Source organism: Arvicanthis niloticus, chromosome 10, assembly GCF_011762505.2.
Source record: "Arvicanthis niloticus isolate mArvNil1 chromosome 10, mArvNil1.pat.X, whole genome shotgun sequence".
NCBI lineage: Eukaryota > Metazoa > Chordata > Mammalia > Rodentia > Muridae > Arvicanthis > Arvicanthis niloticus.
In genome coordinates this window covers 24,578,484-24,600,373 of record NC_047667.1, presented here as the reverse complement: position 1 = coordinate 24,600,373, position 21,890 = coordinate 24,578,484, and the positions used below count along the sequence as shown (strand labels likewise).

The 21,890-nt window shown below is 44.3% G+C and overlaps 1 protein-coding gene and 1 long non-coding RNA gene across 6 annotated transcripts in view; one reads left to right on the top strand and one right to left on the bottom strand.

Annotated features, from left to right (window-relative positions):
- The window catches only part of Nav1 (neuron navigator 1), a 246,086-nt gene that overhangs the window by 186,893 nt on the left and 37,303 nt on the right, over positions 1 to 21,890 (top strand). For all 4 annotated transcript variants that reach the window (XM_034513255.2, XM_076941255.1, XM_076941256.1 and 1 more), the window contains one exon: positions 21,470 to 21,608. In XM_034513255.2, the coding sequence (XP_034369146.1) occupies positions 21,470 to 21,608 (139 nt within the window). The remainder of the gene's footprint in view (positions 1 to 21,469; positions 21,609 to 21,890) is intronic.
- On the bottom strand, positions 3,833 to 21,537 carry LOC143443671 (uncharacterized). 2 transcript variants are annotated; one of them, XR_013112836.1, is made up of 5 exons: positions 21,451 to 21,537; positions 21,131 to 21,238; positions 14,257 to 14,384; positions 7,197 to 7,361; positions 3,833 to 4,492 (listed from the first exon to the last, which is right to left on the bottom strand). It is a non-coding gene; the product is annotated as an uncharacterized LOC143443671 (long non-coding RNA). The 2 variants fall into 2 exon arrangements; XR_013112835.1 differs by lacking the exon at positions 14,257 to 14,384.

Here is a 21,890-nt window from a genome sequence, read left to right as displayed (position 1 = left end):
CAGCAAGTTCTTATCCCAAAAGTTGGGGAGTGGCATGCCGGGGATGTAGCATAGTGGTAGAACACTTGCCTGGGTTCAGTCCCCAAAACTGCTAAATAAATAAGTAAAGCCAAGAGGCACACCACAGTTCAGTGGGTGAACAGAGAGAGGAAAGAGCTGGGATAAGGAAAACAGGAGAAGAGCGCTTTCCCTATGGCAAGCAGACAGAAGAATTTCAAGGCGGGACTTACGTTCAGATGCAACCCAGAAGTCAGACAGGTGTACCTAAAATGTCCTAATTGGATTAGCGTATAGATTAGCATATATATTAGTATGTGGGTCTTTGCCAGGCCACCAAGTTGCCAAGTTCCCGTGCATGGGAGGAAGATGGAGTAGTACCAAGCAAAGGCAGTGGAAAGCTCTGAGGGCGGCTAACCAGTGAAGCTGCAAATGTCTTCCTGTGGCCCACGTGTACTACTTCAGGACCCAACAAAGCACAAGTATGGCTTTCTTTGCCTGCTCTGGCTTCTTTAAGCCTGTGGTCTGTTAGGCTGCTATTGTAGCGTCTGCCGCACGGGCTACTTGATTTTGTCCCGCTACTTTAACCAGCTTCCTCATGCCTCGTTCTTGTTTGTTTTGAGACAGAGTCTTGTTGGTGATCCCCCTGAGTCGGCCCAGGAGGGGCGTCCTTACAAGCATGTACTCCAAGCCAACTTTAATCAAATTTAATTTGATTTTCATATAGAGGCTATAGTGCAAGGATGGGGTGGTGCGGCTTGTGAGATTTGACAAGTTAGGTGCTCCTCATATCCGTTCTTACACGTGGCAAAAGGTCCATAGGGAAGAGATTTTTTTTTTTTAAAGAGAATTCATTTTTCCCCCTACCTAATGTGGAAAACAATAGAAACTTAGAGGGAGTGAGCAGAGCAGTTTTAGCCTAAAGAACTCACCTCATAACTGTTTAAACTGCTAAGGGGGGAGGGAGTAGTTCTAAGAAACAGACTGAAACAGAGGGGAAACAGACAAATGAGAACACAGAGCAGGTTTACATGGACGTACGGAAAGCTCCAGTCCTCAAGGAACCCCCCCCCCTCAGGTTTACCCAGTCTTCAGCATTATAATCCTACTTCAGACATGAAAAGCATGGCTCCTGCATCCTCCATATGGCTTTATTAATTCTCCGACAAAGCTACCTTACCACCCCTTTGTATTATTTTACATATCGCTACCAAGTGGCCGGCTGTGCAAGACCTGCGGAAGTGTGCACTGAAAAATGTTCACGGCCTTGCACATTTGACCACTAAAGCTTTGCTCTTTCTGCACATACAGGCTGATGATATCCTGGGGTGTGGCCAAGCAGGAAGCTGGCTTCTTAATATCCCTCAAAATCCCCACTTCCTTGCTGTTCCCTTTTAAGTCGGTCCTTTTTTGCCTTTACTTGACTCCTTATGTCGAAATTCTCTGCATTTTCACCCTGAAGAAAAATTCCTCCTGCAGACCACAACCAGCAGTTTTTAAGACTTCTCTGGGGGTTTGAAAATGGAACAAAACTAAGCAACCCCGCCCCACTCCCAGCCTACCCCACCCCAGCCCAACCCAACACCTTTCTTTGTCTGTCTTTGTCGTTGACCAGAAAAGGCTTCTGTCCTGCCCCAAGGTTTCCTTCTATGAAAGCAGGAATGGTAAGCAGGTGTGGCATAGCAGTCTGTTAAAACATGCTTGCTACAAAAACATCAGTGCTTTGCTTCTGGTTCTTAGCAGCCCACATTGTCAGCGTTCTGACAAGGGAGCAATCCCTGTAAGCTCTCCCTGCTCAGCAGCCTGCACCTGTGGCTTTATCCTTATGCCAAGAACTTGACTGCTTCTCAAGATCCCCGAAGAGAAGGAACTCCACATTGGATAGTGTCTTGATATACAAAGTCCACACACATTGTAATTCATTTCTTTTTTTTGTTGTTGTTGTTTTGTTTTGTTTGCTTCTCTGGTTGAGGTGTTTGGTTGGTTTCATTATTTATTCACTTTACAACTGGATTGCTATCCCTCCCCCTGTCTTGTTGTTTTATTTCTTTTCTTTTTCTTTTTCTTTTTCTTTTTTTTTTAGACAGGGCTTCACTATATAGCTCTGAGTGTCGTGGAACTCATTCTGCTAGACCAGGCTGGCCTCAACTGCACAGAGATCTACCTCCCTCTGCCTCCTGAATGCTGGGACTTAAAGGCATGTCCCATCATACCTGGCTATGGAGTTCATCTCTTAAACCAAATCTTCAATGGAGTCATCAAATGATGTTCTCTAAAACCAGCTGACGGGTATATCTGCCACTAACCTGGGAAAATATTTTGGGCTAATTTTCATCCAGTGAGGCAGAAGAATTTTACGTTTCCTCTTGAACTGTGGCTCTTGGCAGGATTTCTTCGACACTGGGGAAGGAGTTTCATGTCTACCTCATACGGTAGGAGTTAGACATGGGTAGATCTATCCCACAGCCCCACTTCATGGATCTCTACTTTCAGAATCATCTCCCACAATCTGGATAAAACTTCTGATTTTGCATCACTGTAAACGTTATCTTGGAATCAAGAAGATCAGTGAGCAATTGCCAGGGGATATTGCTAGACAAAGAGGGCAGAACTTCCTGTAATAGGGACACATTGGCTGCCAAGTTGATCCCAAAGCCTAAACCTTGGGGAGCCAGCTGGTTGACAGCTTCAACTCTGAGTCCTAATTGAAGCTGCTAAAACAGCAGGCCGTGGAAACACAAAACACATTTTGTGTTTCTGGCTGGCCTAATCTTAGAGGACGGAGATGGAGATGACCCAGGCAGTTCTTGGTGGTCATGGAAGGTCTCACTTGCATCTGTGTGTGGAATGACCCGTCGGTTCACCCTGTACCTCCCTCTTCCCCTGGGGAGAAGATTGAGCTCGGCCAGATAGCTCAATATTGTGATCCCACGTGTGGAGAGACTCGTCCAGTACTTCCTCCTCCCCTGACACGGAAAGTAGTGTTTGGAGTCTTGTGCAAAGCTTTCCTTTCTAGAAGGTTGAGCCGAGAATTATGGAACCTATGAATTATGGTACAGAAAGGGTGACCTGCCTGTCAGATGCTAAGCCTGTTACAGGAACAGTGGCTGTGTTGGCTGACACCTGAGCACAGTTGGTTTTCTCCCCACTGCAGGCAAGTGGCTTTGAGATTTTATGTGATGTCTGAGAATACACACTGATCTCTCCTTGGAGGTTCTGGAAGGGTTCTGTCAAGTTACATGGCATATTCTACAACACCATTTTGTTAGAGCCCCGTTGTTACTAGGAACATGTCACGGCTTCAAGCACCTTGTGCTTTTGGTTTGCAGGTTTTCTGGAGTCTGGGAACTAACCTCTTTGCCTTTTCAGAATTCTGAGTCCCACAAATCTGTCAGTGAGTGACTGTTGAGGTTAGGTGTAGAAGTAACAGAGGAGATACAAATTAAGTTTGACCTGGAGACCACATTTCTGTGCAAGGAGCCCCTAGAGATGCGGAAGTGGAGTGGTGATGGAAAGCTGCTTATTAATGCTCTCAGAAGTGGTGCTGAATGACCCCAGTGACCACCCTGACTTCAGTTATCTCTCTTATGTCAGGAGTATTTAAAGTGTATGTGTTGTTAAGAACCAGACAAGTTTTATATTAAGCTTGTATTTTTTTTTCCTTACTAGTCATGCAGCCTTAAGCATAAAATCTTAAATTTCAATCCTCTTATGCGTAAAATATTTATCTCAAGATCTATATGAAAATTAAACGAAGCTGTACATGACCTGTATGTCTCTATGCACGTGTGTGTAAGTAACCAGCCGAGTGCTTGACAGACAAACATAAATGCCAAGCATGTAGTGATTATTGTTTTAATAATGATACCCGGTGATAATCACACAACATATATTTGCATCAATTAGCATGCATCTTGCCATTCCACTAAAAATATAACATAAAAATGCATGCTCTTTTAACAGAAGTAAGTGCCACAGGTGATTATCAAAAGGCAGCACATTAAGACGAGTCTTCACAGCGAGTCCTTCATAATCACTGAGTTTCCAAGGCGCATTAATGAGTGGAGAGGTAGAAAATTGATTAGATACAAGTGAGTAAAAAGATAAAAAGTGGGTACTTAAACAGCTGTGTGGACTACAGGATTTAGAGCAACCATCACCTAGGCTTCAGCATGCTTGGTGCTGGGTCGTGTGATACAAAGATCTTTTGAGGGCTCTTTGGTGCTCTTGGTCTTCTTCTTAGTTCTGTATGGTTTAAGATGATTTCCCACCAAGCCATCTTACATTTCAGTAAGACTGTAGACTCGCTGCATTTTTCTTCAGCAGCGCAGAGGTTCTGTTGGTTAAGCCCGCCTTGTTGGGTATAAGTAATGGCTAGTGTTGAGTCACACCCCAGCCCGCCCGATGATTAAGTGAATAGAACAGCAGCTTTCCACAAAGCAATCTCAGACTTACGTGGATCGCTCTGCTACCATGGAAATCTTGACAGCTGAATCTAGATGAAAAACAAACAAACAAACAAACAAAAAAAACAGTTCAATGACAAAGGGAAGTCTGTCCTTAAGTTCTCCTACCTCCTCACTGTCATTTCTCTTGAACTAATCCTATCAGGGTGCCAGCTGAGAGATCAGTAAGCTACCCCATAACAAAGTACCATAACTTCCTGGCATCCCATGAGGCTGCTGGGGTCCCTTGTGAGAGGACTTCTTAGTCACTGCCAGAATATATCCTTGATACATTTAATGGAATTTAAATGAGATTGCAGAAGTTTTGGGGATGAGGAAGTCTAGCCCAGGTCACTGGGGTCAGGACTTCAAAGTCGTCCTCGTGGGGACTGCACAGGCTGAATCTTACAATGTGACCTCATCTTTTATCTCATTTATGACTCTTCTTCCAGCCTGGGATATTTATTTTCTTCTATGTTTAGAGAAAGGGCATCCAGTATTTTTGTGTGACCCCCCGTATCTGACTTGTATTATAATGATGTTCTTCATCCAAGGTTGTTTTCTGAATTTCTCCTGAGACATCTCAAGAGAATGGATTCCTGAGAGAAGCAGTCGTACTTTGTAGTGGGTTGGTTTCTCCCTGTTGTTTTTGAAATGGAAAACACATAGTTTAACTTGCAATAAACACTTCAGTAATTGTGGTTATGGTGAGTCCTAGGGTTTGGCTGGCCTTGTTTTAGGTATACATCAGACTGGCACATTATTTGCCCCTTTCTTGAATCGGGACCCTACCTTCCTAAGCCTCGACCTGATGAGGCATGTCTGTCTGTCTGTCTCTTCCTCTCTCTCTCTCTCTCTCTCTCCCAGAAGTTGTTCTGTCCTTTTGTATGGTGATATGTGCACAGATGGGCTTGAGGTGACAGCATGCAGGATTTTTCTGTTAAGGTTTTTGTTTGGTTGGTTTTTTTTTTTTTTTTTTTTGAATTTGGAATTTGTTTCTGGTTTGCTGATTTTTCTTTTTAATGTTCCTTATTTTGTTTTTCTTTGGTAGATTAAATGTGGACAGCATTAGGGTAATTATTAGCAGAAAAGTTTGGATGAGTCACAAGCTCTGTATTTGGAATCAAGATACACACGTTTTCGGTTAAACAAGGAAGCTTGGTAATGTTGTCCATGTAACATGGAAGCAATGTGACAGAGGACAGGAGGGAGACTTCCCAATAGAAAGGAGACAGAAGGAGGCAGTGGAAATCCTGGGGTTCTTGTGTATATGTGAAGACTTTGGGTGGGAGAGAAGAGAGATAGAGATAGAGATAGAGAGAGAGAGAGAGAGAGAGAGAGAGAGAGAGAGAGAGAGAGAGATTGATTTTCAAAGGGAGCTCCAGGCACTTGGCTTGTTTTGTGGTGGGAGGGCTCATTCCTTAGGCAGCTCCCAGACTCTAGGCGTTTATTGCCAGATCAGCATTTCACACCAGTAGCCTGGCCTGAAGCTCTTGGAGGAGCCGCCAGAACTGCTTCGCATGGATTCTTGAGCCAGGGGTATGAATGGAGGGCCTGCATCCTGTCCTGCCTGCTCCTCCTATCACTCACTCCCTAACCGGGGCAGGCTATGAAGATGAATGGCAACTTTTTAATATCCGGGACTTTTATTTGTTGCTGTCTGTGTAACGGGAACATGGGTAGCACATGGGCTCTCGACATGACTTCTTCCAACCTGTCTGTGTGGCAGGCTATGTGTTTCTGACTAAAAAGGGCTTTTGTCCCTGTCAAGCCTACATGATTCATCCTACGGAGTACAAATATGCTTGAATTCCAGCCTGCTTCTAGCTGTCACATGCTGCTAGACTGGAGGACCTGCTGCGGTGAGCTGCAGGGTGAGGTGCAGGTGAGGTGCAGGCCTCTTCACCCACCCCATGGTCCCTGAGTCAAATGAAACCAGTAACACCCCTGGCAGTCCTGCTGGGACTTGTGGATAGCTTAGGTCAACAGGGCTCCAGACTGGTTAAAAAGTCAAAAGCTAAGAAGTCATTGCTTTTCTGTCAGGCTTTATTTGGTGGGGAATCATTAGCTTCTGGCTTACAGAGCTTTTTTTGTTTGTTTTTTTGGTTTGTTTCCTGAGACAAGGTTTTGCTATGAAGCCGAGGCTAGCCTCAAACGTGACAAATCTTCCTGATTCTGCTTCCCCAGCGCTGAGATTACAGGTGTGTGTCACTATGCCCCTTTCAGGGTCTTTTTGGATCTGTTTCAGGGCTGGCAAACTTTGGCCTACTGGGCTAATTCTTAATTCTGCCTTACTGCCTGGTTTTATATGGCCCACAAGCTAAAGAATGGTTTTTATATTAGTATATGATTGGAAAAAATCAAAAGATTATTTCATGACATTGGAAAAATTGAAATTCGGATTGCAATGTCCATAAATAAAGTTATATGGGAGCATAGCGATTTGTCTCCAAGTCCCTCTTGATTGCCCTCTCAGAGCTGCTTCTAAAGAGCATGACAGAGACCGTATGTCCTGCAAAGGCCAAAACAGTTACTTTCTGGTCCTCACAGGAAAGCAGGCCCTTCCCTAAGCTTTCCCTACATTTCAAATTATTGTCAGCTTCCTCTTACTTCTTGTTGGTTTGCAAGAGATGTGGAAATCCAAACATTGTGTGACTCACTCCTTTTCACCTTACCAGAGACCTTGGAATTGTGCAGCACACTGGTGAGGAAGGCCTTCAGGGAGGGTGAGTGGGCTGGGTCAGCCAGACGTACCTGATGAACCCAGATCAAACGTGTTCATTTCCCCCAGATGTCTACAGCATAGAGCGTCTTCTAGAAAAAAGGGACATGCTGTCTTCCAGCTTCTAGAATGAAGGTGTTCTCTTGACTAAGAGTCAAAGCAATCATTATCCGTGTCAGGGCCTGATGGCATATACTCTGGAGGGAGAGACAGGCAGAGCTCTGTGAATTCAGGCCACTCAGGGCTACACAGTGCAAATTTTACCCTCCCCCAAACCCCACATTTTTCTTGATGTTTAGCTTTCTATGCATTTTGGCTAGTAGGAGTTAAATGACGTGTCTATACTTGGGGAAACTGAGGGTAAGACAAACACTAATTTAATTTTCGTAATGAAGACAAGTGGAGATAGAAACTCATTTCCCATGTTCCGCAGACTGCTCCTTGAGTGTTTTAAAGGTGAACTTGATGCCATTCCTGTGAATTTTCCCCATTTTTTCGGAAATGGATTTCTAGCTATGTTACAGTCTCTTGAAGGCCTTCAATTTCCTGACCTGGAAACATCTGAACTGAACAGGAAAATGCCTTGATTTTTTTTTTTTTCCCACCCCTTCCTTTTTGAAAGAAGTCAAAGATGGAGAAGCAGGAGAGGCTTGAGGCAGGGGAAAGGGGAATCTCTAAAACCCAAGGAAGACGCGGCCAGCAGAATCAGCATTCCTCACCCACAGTTGGTCTTAATTAAGGAGACTCCTGTTGAACAGCTCAACTTTCTGCTTTGTATTCCGTGCTCTGGCTCTGCCAGCTGACACGACAAAGCTTTAACCTCCATCTCGGAAACAGTCTCTCATGTCTCCCCTTATATCCTCGCTTCTCTCTCTGTCCCCTGCTACCCTACAATTACCCTCCGCCACATGAAACTCCCAATAAAACATATTGATACCTCTAATCCAATTACATCCATGCTGTTTGCCGGGGTGCATAAGTGCATGGAGTCATTTGGGGAGCACTCCCAGAACTGGATTTTTGTCACAGAGAGACAGAATTTCCCTGCATTCAAAGCAACAAGGATAGATAATTCCTTCCACTTCAACCTGACTCTTTGGCTCTCCCGGACTGTAGCTTCTACCCATCCCTAACTGACGGTGTTGCTTTAGAATGTTTTGTCTTTGTTTTTGTTTTCCGGATGTAGAGACGTGATTAAAGATCTAGTATTGGGCCCTGGAGATGCTCAACAGGTAAGAAGGGCACCTCGGACTAAAGTCTGAGGACTTAGTTCCATCCCTGGGACATACCATGGTAGAAGAAGAGAACCCTCTCCTGGAAATTGTCCTCTGACCTTCACACATACACCATGGTGTGTGCACACCCACCCCCACACAGACAAACATAGATTTACAGATAGATAGATAGATAGATAGATAGATAGATAGATAGATGACACAGACACATAAATAACCTAACAAACAAATAAATGTAAGCCTTTTATTTTTCAAAAGCCCTAAAAGTAGCTAAGCATGGTGGCACTGCATTTGGGAGCCTGACGCAGCAGGATTACTATCAGTTCCAGGTCAGGCTTAGCTACATAGTGAATTCCAGACCAGCCTGGACTACAGAGTAAGATTTTATCCCAATAAATAAATAAATGCCTGGGGTAGAAAAAAGCTCTGGGTTGACAACTAGCCTGAATCAGAGAAGTAGTCCCTGTTTACCATAATGCAATGGGGTAATAATGTGTCCATGAAACTGTTACTATCCATCCCTTAGTGCTTTTGGTAGTCTGCTTAGGCTGGCTGCCATGATAAGATGATACTGACCAGGAAGCTTAAACAACAAACATTTCTTTTCTCAAGAGTTCTGACAGGTCCAGGTCAAGGCACGACTGGAGTTGGTTTGTAGACTGCTGCCTCCCCACTATGACCACACTATGACCGAAGGAAGGCTCTGGCTCTCCATCCTCAATACGATATCGCTCCTATGGGATTAGAGCCCTACCCTATGACCTCATCCCCAGCTCTCAATATTAGTCACTATATGAATGGGGAGTGTGTGTAATTCAGCCCAAAACAACATTTGGCTGGAGAGGAAGCTCTGTGCTGGTATGTATGCTTAGCAGGTTCAGGTCTCTGGCTTCTGGCTTCAATCCCCAACACCAAAGCAAAATGTTCTAAATTTTAAGGTTTTTCCTTAAGGGGAAAAAAAAAAAAAAAAAAAAAAAAAAAAAAAAACCCACATAAATACCAGTCAGTATCTAGAAGGAAGAAAGTGTGATGGCAGACATCTTTAATCCCAGCACTTAGGAGGCAGAGACTCAGGAGGCAGATCTCTGTGAGTCTGAGGCCAGCCAAGGGTACATAGTGAGACCCTGCTTCTAACATACATACACACACACATATAGATAGATAGATAAATAAATAAATAAATAAATAAATAAATAAATAAATAAAGTTGAGTAAGGCAGAGTGTTGTGGAGGAAAGATGAGAAATTTAAAGGAAAGTTTCTGGATCATACACAAGCTTAGAATCTTGAAAGTGTCATCAGATACCAGAACCTTGACCTTGGGCACAGAATTCTGTAGATAACTGTAAGGACACCTGGCTCTCCAGACCATAAGTGCCACCTTCCTAACTGACTGCATCGTCTGGATACCATGCCTTTATCTGTTCCACTGCCATTCTACCTAGGACTGGACCTCTAAATGATCCTAATGCCACCACTTAGGTATATCAGACACTTAAGACGTGGGAACTGGAGCAAGGAAGAGTTGACCAAGTTGACAAGAGTTGGGACCAGGCAGGCAGATGTTTTCTTGCTTTTCTGTTACATCATCAAAAAGAGCAGCAGAAGTGCCCTGGTATGCGTCAGAGTGGGGCTGTGCTCTGGTGGTGTGCTATGGTGTACTAGTTCTGTGTTTATTTACAACGACTCCTTTTCTAAATGCCTTGGGGAACCCTGGCATCACTTTAGAAATTATGGCTGAGTGACTTAAGAAAAGGGTAGCGATAGAAACCTGCGATTTCAGAGTAACCGAGGGAGGGTAGTATGGAGGATTGGGGGGGATGGGGGAAGCAGGACACGGGGGTGGGGGCAGAGTAGGTGGGGCTTGTCTTGACTTTCCCTTCAGCTAGGTTTGATCTCAGAAACATTTCCAAATTCTGCAAAACAGAATTTTAATTTTCCCATGTTGGGTCTAGGTCAGAATTTGTTTCTAAGTGTGGCAACAGGTACCCATAAGAGGTGGTCTCCCTGGCTATGGTAACATCTTTCTCTGGTTCTGTGTTTAGTGTCCTGTAACAGATCAGTAGGACTTAATTCTGACATCAGGGATCCATAATTTATTGTCTATCGTGAATTAACACTCAGCATCCGGGAGCTGAGATGATCAATCAAACCGTTCTGTTACTCAGACTGGATTTAAGGACCTGTCAAGGTTTGAAGGGGAAATGTCCCAGCTGTGGTGCTGTTTGGGAGGGTGGCAGGACCTTTAAGAGGGAGCCTCACTGGAGGAAGGGGATCACTGAAGATCATTGGTGTGATAGTATGGCCTGGCCCCACTTTTTGTTCTTTCTCTGCTTCCTGAATGAGGATACAGTGTGGCCAGCCAGCTAGGCGGTTCCCTCATGATAGACTGTGTCTCACCCCTTCCCAGAATGCTGAAGCAAAATAAACCATTCTCCCTTAAGTTGCTCTGGCCATAGTATTTTGTCCCAGCAGTGAGAAAGTCATTACATCTGAAAGTGTCTTTAATTACTAACACCATTAGTTTTCTCGAGACTTGGAGTAGTGTGCACTTACTGCTAAGCTATGTTGAAGTCGGTAATTGTTCATATACCCATTCATTCTTCAGAGTTTCTTTTGGTTTTTTTCCAGACAGGGTTTCTCTGTGTAGCCCTGGCTGTCCTGGAACTCACTCTGTAGACCAGGCTGGCCTCGAACTCAGAAATCCACCTGCCTCTGCCTCCCAAGTGCTGGGATTAAAGGTGTGTGCCACTACCGCCCGGCCCAGAGTTTCATCTTGGTGATCTTTACCTTTGCTGAAAACTTGACATAACTCCCAGCTCAAAACAACTTGGCACTGGCATCCTTCTGTTCCAGCCAGCCTTCTCTTACTCAGTGTGAAACCCATCCTTCCCTCCCATTGTCTGGCCTTCTTGGCCAGATTTGCCTGGCTTGCGGCAGTCCCTGCCAAACCACAGACATGTAACGGAGCAGACATTCTACTCCCCCTGGCTTTGGGAATCCTCTGAGTCTGCATGGGGATGAGAAGCAAGGGAAATAACTGACGTTAAGAACTGCTCTGGATGGGTCTTGATACATTTTCAAAGCTGGGCACCACACAGCTGCCCAGGTTCATTCTAATTCTTCTACCACCGCTACATGCTTCCCACCAGCTTGTCCCTGCCTGCCTCTTTTTCTTTTAGGCAGAGCTTTACTCACTAACATGCCTTGCCATCCTCCTGCCTAAGCCTCCTGAGTGCCAGGATAACCAGCAGGTGCTCCCACTCACAGCCCTGATGTCTCTTTGGGAAAACACTCTTACCTTTTTAACTTCTCAAATACTCCCTGAAGATGGTGGCTGCAAGCTCAGTGTGTGCACTAACAATTCTTCCACGCTCGGTGTCAGTGAGAAGGACAGATGCAGTTCGGCCGCATCCTGTAACCTTTCCAGGTCATGACTGCTACAGCAGTTAATGAATTTTAGTTCCTCTAAGCTCACATCTAGCGCCTTGACCTACAGCTTCCTATGTAGGACAGAGCTTTCCAGTACAAATGAAATGCAAGCCCTGTGTGTAACTTTAAACTTTCTAGTAGAAACCGTTTTTAAAAGTAAAGCAGGAGAAATTAGCTATGTTCTTTTAAACCGAATACATCTAAAATATTGTTTTAAAACAGAATTTATATAAAAATTATTAATAAACATTTTCTCCCATTCTTCCTACTAAGTCTTTGAAACCCTACTGCAATCTCAGCTTGAACTCGCCACATTCCAGGTACTCTGTGACAACAGGGTCAGCACAGATCTAGATCATCACGCTGCTGAAAAAAAAGAGGAAAATTTAAAACAATTCAACAAACTGTGCAGCCAACTCCCATCACCATGGACAGGACCCAGGCACCATGATGGATTGTGTACTCTTAAACCTGGAGCCAAAATAAACCAAAATGGGAGGGAAGCTGAGGGGGAAATGAACAAGGGAGTCTGTTTGCTGGAGCAAGCCATATCCCCGTGACTCTGAGTCACCCTGGGGGAGGCATGGAATCTCACCTCCCTGAAGAGTGTACAGAAGACAAATGAATAGTGAAATCTCTTTGCAATCCTAGATTGGTTGAATTAAGAGTCCCAAACATGTTCCCTTGTTCAGATGCATTAACTTAGGCTTAGCCTGAGACAAATAGTTCTTTTGTCATTTGCTTGAGATTTTATTTATGACTTTGTTTCTTCCCATTAAGAATTCATAACACACTGGGAGACTTTTAAAGTAACTAAGTGCTAACGTAAGGACCAGACAGTAACATGAACACTTAATGTTGAATTATTTTTACCTACAAGAATTTTTCTGATTGGACCTATTTCATCCATCTGTTTATGATGATCGATATCTTTTTCATTCTCCTAATTTTCTACAGATTTAATTTTATTTATGTTTGTTTTATGTGTATGAGTGTTATACCTTCATGTATGCAGTACACACAGAGACCAGAAGAGGGTATCAGGTCCCCTAGAACTGGAGTTACAGGTGGTTGTGAGCTGCCACGTGGGTGCTGGGAATTGAACTTGGGTCCTTAGGAGACCAGCCAGCACTTTTAACCACTGAGCCATCTCTAATTTTTTGAGACAGGGCCTCACTTTACAGCCAATATTAGACTAGAGCTCAGCACAGTCCTCCTGTCTTTGCTTGCTAAATGCTAGGATTATGTACTAGATGCTCGTCTTGTTATTGTGATAAAACACCTGCTGCTAGGAGCACACAGGAGAGAGGGTTTGTTTTAGCGTGTGTGTGTGTGTGTGTGTGTGTGTGTGTGTGTGTGTGTTTGTGTGTGTGTGTTTGTTTTCACATGTGAGTATATATACATGTGTGTGGGGTATGGAGCAGGACAATTCTGAGTATTATCCTTAGGAATGATGTTTCCTGCAGGGCAGTGGTGGTGCATGCCTTTAATTCCAGCACTTGGGAGGCAGAGACAGGCAGATTTCTGAGTTCGAGGCCAGCCTGGTCTACAGAGTGAGTTCCAGGACAGCCAGGGCTATACAGAGAAACCCTGTCTCAAAAAACCAAAAAAAAAAAAAAAGAGGAATGATGTCTCCTTCCTTTGAGACAAAGTCTCTCACCAATTAGGCTAGACTAATTGAAGGCCTGCCAACTCTGAGGCGCATCCCCCAACCCCCCACCTCCCCAGTACTGGGATTGCAAGAACTCCACCTCGCCTGGTATTTTACATAGGCCCTGGGGATTCAACACAGTCCTTGTGCTTGCAAGGCAAGCACTTTATCAACAGATCCATACCCTCCCTTTCCCCCGAATCTATCAGCAAGAGTATTCTTGAAGAAGCAAAAAGAAATCTATACTTTAACTCTAATATGATATAGTTAAGAAAGTTACCGAAAATCTCAAGACCAGAGAAAGCACCAAGTATATTATTGGGACCCATAGACATGCTCACAAAGAATAGCCTCATTCAAGTCAATTTTTTAGTCTAAGCACTTAATTTTACCCCAGGCTACACAGAGCTTTATAAACTTCTCTTTTCCCCTTAAAGTATTAAGAATAATTGGAATTTTAGGGGCAGATCTCATGGGATAACCCAACAACAACAACCATCCCCACCCCCCACACACACACACACACTATACAACCATCCAATGACAGCCATATACAAAACACATGCACTATGAAAATACTGCTTTTTTGTGGATCCATGGACATTCTAGCCCTTGGGAAATCTAAATCCGGGCACATTATATTTGCCATCTGCTCAGCTTGACTAGAGGATGCTCTAAATTCTTTTTGTCACCGTTGCCTTTTTAACTATAACTCAGGTGACCACCATCCATCCCATCTGATATGTGTATGTTTGATAGAACATAGTGTTGCTACCTTGTTGGTAAAGGGATGGAGACTCAGAAGTCTTCTGACTCCATTTCTGGCTTTTCAGGGTTGTTGGGTGATTTACTTCCCTGAAGTTGGGTTCATTCTCCATCAAATGGCTTCCAGCTATCTTGAGCCTGTTTAGAGTTTACAAGGCAATGTCAGTTTCTCTCTGTGCTAGATGGGAAAGCAGGAAGTTGGAAGTATCTCCTGGATCCTTCCATGGCAGACTTCCAAATCTAAAATCCTTCCTGACAATAATTCCAAAGAAGAAAACAAAATGGGCCCGGGGGTGTTTAAAACAACTACTGTAGTTTAGATATTTCTCTAGCATCAGGGAAGAAAGGAAGAGTTCATAGTCACGGTTCTCACCTGTTAAGCACTAGTTTGAGCAGCTTGGTTAGTGATCCTCCAGGCATATGTGTTCTGGACAGAAGAACCAGGTCAGTGTTCAAGCGTGGCTTTTGAGAACTTCGCTGTGACACCAGAGCAATAATTTTTTTTCCTATGCAGTCACAAGCTAGTCCACCCTTCAGTTAGTGAGGCCACACCCTTGGCCCTCTGGCTGCCCAACGGCCTCCTTGGCCATTCTAGTTCCACAAGCCCAAAATGTAGGGGGCAGGCACTATGAAAGAAGTCTGGGAGGGGTGACCAATCCTAGCCAAGAGCCATGTGAACCCTGGTGCTGTTCCCAGAGGAGAGGAGAGTCCCCTGCCCCGTGGATCCCCATGTGTCTGCACAGACACAAACAGGGCAGTGTTCGGCAGAGCTGGCCTCCTCACACTCTCCCTTTTCATCCTGCAGCAGAGACGGGGCGCACCAGAGTGTTCCTTAGACTGGGGTATCATCGCGAGGAAGTGGGCAGGAAAACAAGAAGGGTAATCAGTTTCCATTATTAGAGCCTGGATGAAGGGTTTTATTATTCTAAGGGCGCTCAGGGGGAGAATTTAGTATCACAGTATATGGCATTCCTACCTAACAGGAGTACACCTGGATAAGCATTGTAAATGTTATAGCATAGATAGATTTGTTAACATATTTATTTTGTGTGTGTGTGTGTATATGAAAGAGATGGTGAGCTGAGGGGGAGTGGAGCACACCACATCACACAGGTAGAGGAAACGTCAAAAAGCAACTTTGGAGGAGTCAGTTCTCACCTTCCTCCTTGGTCAGGCAGGCTCTCTCATTGTTTCTGCTGTGAAAAGTACCCCAGGCTAGCTGGCCCCCACACCTGACTCTCCTGTCTTTTTTCTCCATCTTGCCTCAGGTGTGCTGAGATTACAGATGGATACTACCACACCCAGCATTTGACATGGGTTCTGGAAATTGAACTCAGGTCTTCAGGCTTACATAGCCTGCACTTTTACTTATGGAGCCATTTTCCTAGCCAAGTATTCTAATTGATCTAAGTTCTAGGAGGGAGTTCACTGTTCCTAGGAGAGAGGAATGCATGGCAGTTTTATCTTCGTATGGTAGTAGAGACACAAATCCACCATGGATAAGGAGAAGAGAATAGCTGAATTTCATACAAAATACCTATTACCTATGGGTGGGCTACAGACGTGCTAGTCACAGAACATGGGTACCCGTTCCTAATTGTTTCTTGGGAGATCTTCCCTAAATACACTGTCGCTGTGAGCTGAAGACTGAAGCAGGGCAGAAAGCTGAGAAACACCCAGCACATACCTGGTATGCACAGAGAGCTCACAGCATAGCACAGTACAGTGAACTCTGAGGGCAGGAGAGGAGGGACAGACTCAAAGAACCAGAACCTGTCACTGAGTGTATAGAGGGGGCCCACCAGGAGCAAATGTCATCATAGGGCAGAAAGCTGGTGGCTGGTGCCTAGTGGCTGGGCTGTACAGCATAGAGAGATTACCCTGGCGTCTCATTGTGCTCAGGCAAAGTCCTGCTGAAAGGACCATCTTGCTCCTGCATTGGAGAACTTGACTGAGTAAATCTACAAGGAAGCCCAGACCCAAGTGTTCTACAAGGTATAATGGTGCCTGCTCTACACCACTCGACTGTGGTCCTTGGATATTTAATATCACCATATAAGTAAAAACAAAAAGCAAAAAACAAAACCACAAGACTCAAAAAGAAGCAGAAACATATGACTAAGGAGGAAAATAGTCATTAGAAGCAGACCTGCAGATGACCAAGATACCAGAATTAGCCAACGAGAGGTATGCATATTCTTTATAAATATGCTAAAGGACCTAGTAAAGGTTAATTATGTTCTTGAAAAGATAATGAATTTTAACAGTTAGCTGCAACTTCTAAGATGACATTTATGGCCTGTGCATCATCACCCAGTAAGGATTATTTGGAAACAAATTGCTAGTCATGTTTGTACCAGTCCCAAGTTCACCACCCCTCCTTGAGGTTTTGCATTCCTACTTTTGTATAAGCCAGGAATTCAAGTCCACAAGTGAGCTAAGTGCCTGCTATTTCAAGATACCATATAAGCAAGATGGATGAGATTCATTCCCAGCCCTCAGAGAAACTTATTTCACTGAAGAGATGTACAAACTTATCTCTAGGCAGAGTGCCCTAATGAGGAAGAGATACAGCAGGAGAAAGAGGGGGAGGTTTCTTCTGGCAAGGAGGATCATGGGACACCTGTGGAAGACATGGCATTTGGTCTTAACCTTGAAGAAAGGCCAGATGTCCATGTGAGATGGACAGAGCTTGCATCCACTGATGGGAAAACCCCGGGACAATGCCTGGACTCCAGAATCTCCATTAGCACCCAAATCATTGCACTTTGAGGGCAGGACCAGATTCCCCTGGAAGAACTGTGTTCCCTGGGATCTAGTGAGATAGTTGGTCATCTAATAGGAGTCTAGGGGGAGGACAAGTAGAGTGGGAATGAGATCTGCTTGAGGAACAAAAGTAAGGAGAAGTCAGAGGATTGAACAGCATTCAGTGTTTGGTACTGTCCATGAAGAGAGGTGGAGAGTTTCTCTTTTGGCTGAAAAATGGAGACAAAACTAGGAGGGAGGCAGCAAAGAACTTTTGAATGAGCACAGGGATTCTGCACGCCAAACAACAGATGCAACAGCTCTCCGTTATCTGAGTTCTGTGCTCCTCTGTATTCTTTGGGGGCCGGATGTATGTTTGCCTTTCTTTCTCCCTGTTCTCTTGAGTGGCTGCTGTTTACTGTGTGGTGCTCTGAGTCATACGCTGATAAACTGCAAACGCTCCGAAAGATTTCCTGTCTTTGCACCATAAGCAGTCTTAGGTCTCAGGATGGACCTTGCCCATCCAGCCACTTTTCTCTGATAGCTCTTAATTGAACAACAACAACAACAAAAAATCTTCTAAATGGTTCTTTTAGTCTCTGTCTGATTAGTTTATGAATCTTAAATCTGCAGTCTCTCCAGTGACTCAAAAGCTGTCCACTGGGGTATATTGTCTCCCTACCCACTAAAACAAGCTCTGTTAAAAGTCACTTGGGATATTTTGTTGCTGATTGATATATAATGTGTGTGTGTGTGTGTGTGTGTGTGTGTGTGTGTGTGTGTGTGTGTGCATGTATTACAACTACCACAAAACTAAAATGAAAATAAAGGATTTTCTCTTAAGTCAAAAAAAAAAAAAAATCATTAATACAAAGAATAAGAGAAGCCGGGTAGTGATGGTACATGCCCTTGATCCCAACATTCTGGTCTACAGAGTGAGTTCCAGGACAGGCAGAACTGCAAAGAGAAACCCTGTCTTGCCAAGGGTGGGGTTGGGGGTCGGTTCAGGGGAAGGAAACAGATGCCTATCAGCTATCATAACCCCAGCAACTCAGGAAGCTAAAGAACCTCATAAAGTCAGAGGCCACTATGCACCCTATCTAGGGCTGGCCAGATGGCTCAGCAGGTAAAGGAGCTTGCTGCCAAGCAGGACAACCTGAGTTCAATCCCCGGAACCCACATGGAAAAGGAAAACCAACTCCACAAGATGTCCTCTGACTTCTACACATGATCTGTGGCATGTAACACATGCTCCCTCCACCCGTACATACACAAATAGATAAATACGGGGAAAGACCCTATGTAAAGAAGGGAAGAGCTAAGAGTGAAGAGAATATTCGTGCTGAAGGAGTATGCCAAGTGGGAACTGATCTGTGAGCCATGAAGCCGGCAGTGAGGCCTGGCACTGGTGCTGTCCATACTGTCATTCTCAGAACTCTGTGAGGTGATATTATTAGCCACTGTGATGGGGTCGGCAGGAAGACTGAAACAAGAGGACTAGTTAAAACTGTGCAAACCCACATGGACTCTCCTCTCCTCTAGCTACCCTTTCCCTTCGTCAACAGAAGGTGGGGTGTTCTGGTGTTTTAATGTAGGAAAGCTTTGGAGACTGGAGAGATGGCCCAGAGTTTAAGAGCACTGGCTGCTCTTCCAGGGAGCCTGGGTTCAATCCCCAACACCCCATGGCAGCTCGCAACCATCTGTAACGCCAGTCCCACGGGATCTGATACCCTCTTCAGGATTCTGTGGGCACCATGCATGCATGTACTGCATAGCACAGACATGCATGCTGACAAAACACCCATACACATAAAATAAACAAGCAAAGAAATGAAAGAAAGAGAGAAAACCCTCTGCTGCCATTTGGCGCTGGTCTTGTCATAATGGCCAGCAAGCGAAGGTTCGTTCTGAATCCCCGGGCTGCTCCAGTCTTCCATTTCTGCAGAGCCCTTCCACAGAGAATTGTCCCTGCTGAAGGCCCTTGATTACCAATAATTAATCTCAGATGAAAGATTCAGTACTCCAGGCTTCCTCTGTCTCTGACCTAAGAGAACACGCTGTGAATGGTTCCTTTGTTTGCCTGCCAGAGATCTTATCTGAGCCCCTAAGAGTTGATAGGACCATTGAGTCAGCATTGATCTTTCCTCAGTACCCTTCTTCTGAAAAAAAAAAGGGGGGGGGGCTGTGTGTCGTCTCAATCCCGGATAAAAGGGAGACTTAATGTACTACACAGAGGTCATTCAGTAACGGCTATATTTAATGGTAGTAAAATCTAAATAACTTTGCAGTGTTTCCTAATCCCCATGTTTTCTCTGCTGTTTCTCAATGTATTTGGCTAAATCACTACAGAGCAACCAAGCCAAATGGCTAAACCACCCACTCTCTTATTCCCAGCACATGAATTAGAGGGAAGCCAGCTGAAATCCAGGCCAGGCTCATAAATGACTTGTATGTCTGATTTTTTTTTTTTTTGTTCCACGATCTGAAACTCAAAATAAATCAGAAAAGAAACCTATCCCAATTACCGGCAAATTCACACGCACAAAGTCTGCAGCCTCGTCCGTGCACGGAGCTGATAAACAAACTCATTCTGAACAGATAGAAGATTTACTCCAAAAGCATGAACAGATACGTGTAGTGAGCTTATGGAGTTTATGAAACTCTTGTGTTCGGTTCAAGACTCCCCAGCCAACGTGAGAGCTAAACACCCTTTTAGGAAGAGCTTGGAACAGGAGACCTTTGAAGAAGGGTCCTAAGAGACAGATTTGGGGCTTACAAAACAGTGGTCACTGCCAAGCCTGGTAGCACAGGCCTGTAATCCCAGGTCCTAAAGAGACTGAGGCAGGAAGATGAGTATCTGGGCTATGTAGTGAGTTCAAAGCTAACCTGGGCAACTTAAGACCATGTTTTGAAATTTAAAAAAAAAAAAAAAAAAAAGAAGAAGAAGAAGAAAGAAAGAAAGAAATGAAGGAACAAAGTTACTTAGTGGTAGATAACATGCCTAGTGTATGTAAGCCCCTGAGCTCCATCCTTGGTAACACATATGCACACTAGTGAATTTGATCTAACAGAAGCCTCAGCCTTGCATACAAAGATAGATCAAGAAGGTTGTGGACACGCAAAGCGTGCTGTTTGGTTTGGATATCTAGAATAAACTTGCTATAAAAAAGTTCCTGACTACAACTTGTTAAACTTAAAAGACTGAACCGAGAAAGGGTAGAAGGATCAAGCTACAAAGATATCAAGGTATCGTTAAGTTCATTTTGAACACAGGCCTTGGGCTCCAGATACAAATGTCTAAGAACAGATGTTGGACACATCTCACTTCAGTACCTTACATCGGATAAATACTTCTTGAATTAATTAGCTATGAACTATTTGTTATTCAGCAGGAATCTGGCCTTTCTACCAGAAAAGCAGCATGCTTAGGAGCAGAATCTGATTCCAGGGAGCAGTGAGAAGGACCAGGCCTGAAAGTTCTAGCAAGAAGATGTGTGAGTTGGAGAGAGAAGTCAGCAGTAGAGAACTTACCTCGAATGCAGAAAGCCCTGCTGGGCTCAGCCTCCAGCATGCAAAAACAAACAAGCAACACTAAAACCAGAGATGTCTTTGCCTGGCCTCTATTATTAGGTATAGAAAGCCTTATAGGCCAGGTGGTGGTGTGCATTCCTTTAATCCCAGCACTCAGTATTAAAAGCAGAGGCAGGTGTATCTCTGAGTTGAAAGAATCTGGTCTACAGAGTGAGTTCCAGAACAGCCAGGGCTACACAGAGAAGCCTTGTCTTGAAAAACCAGAAAACATTTTTTTTTTTTTTTAAGAAAGTACAAGGATGCCTGGAAAATATATCTAAAAATTAACAAAAACACAAGATTGTAAGGTTGAAGTCTGTTTACAGGAGACCTTTGAAGAAGGGTTCTAAGAGACAGACTTGGGGCTTACAAAACAGTGATCACTGCCAAGCCTGGTAGCACAGGCCTGCAATCCCAGGTCCTAAAGAGATTGGTTTTATATAATTAAATGAATCTAAATATGCCTTATCTGTTGTTGTTTATTGCTGTTGTGTGTTAGGTGCGTTCATGCCACACGGCACATGTGGAGGTCAGAAGGCGGCTTCATGGCGTCGGCTCTCTCCTCTCACCTTTATACAGGTCTGAGGATTGAATTCTGGTTGTCAGGTTTGCAGAGCACGATTTACCCATGGCGCCATCTCAACAGCCTCTCCTTGTCTTTATATCATAGCTTCCTGCTAAGGAAATATAACACTGGCTCTTGCTAAGTACCAACTGCTTCTTCCTTTTATAAAAGAAGATCAAATTACAGGAATGTTCAAGTCTCACTTTGAATTATTGGCAAACCCAGGACTAACCCCAAACCTTCTTTTGGAAGAAGAGTGTAAACTCATTCATTAATCCGTATAAGACACTGTTTCGAGCACTGGCTTTAGTGTTAAGTGCTCACCTCTCCCTCTCGTCTGCAGCTGGGATGAAAGCAGCTCCATCAGCAGTGGACTCAGCGATGCCTCCGACAACCTCAGCTCAGAGGAGTTCAATGCCAGCTCTTCACTCACCTCCCTCCCGACCACTCCCACCGCCTCCCGCAGGAGCTCCACAGTAGTGGTATGTGACTTTGCAAACATCAACGTGAAACACAGAGTCAACCGAGAGAGATCTGCTTTAGAGGTGTAAAATGTTTTCATTGTGACAGTATTTTGCAATCCCACCTATCTAGAATGGTTGATTGGAGAAGGAAACTTATCCTAGAGATTAGATAAAGTATCTTCTCTCCAGAACCCTAGAGATGGAGGGAAACCCTAGTTGATTTACATTATGGGTTACAATCATCAAGGCCCTTTAGCTCACCATGCCCACCTCTTCTCCCACCCCCAACCCCCCATCCCA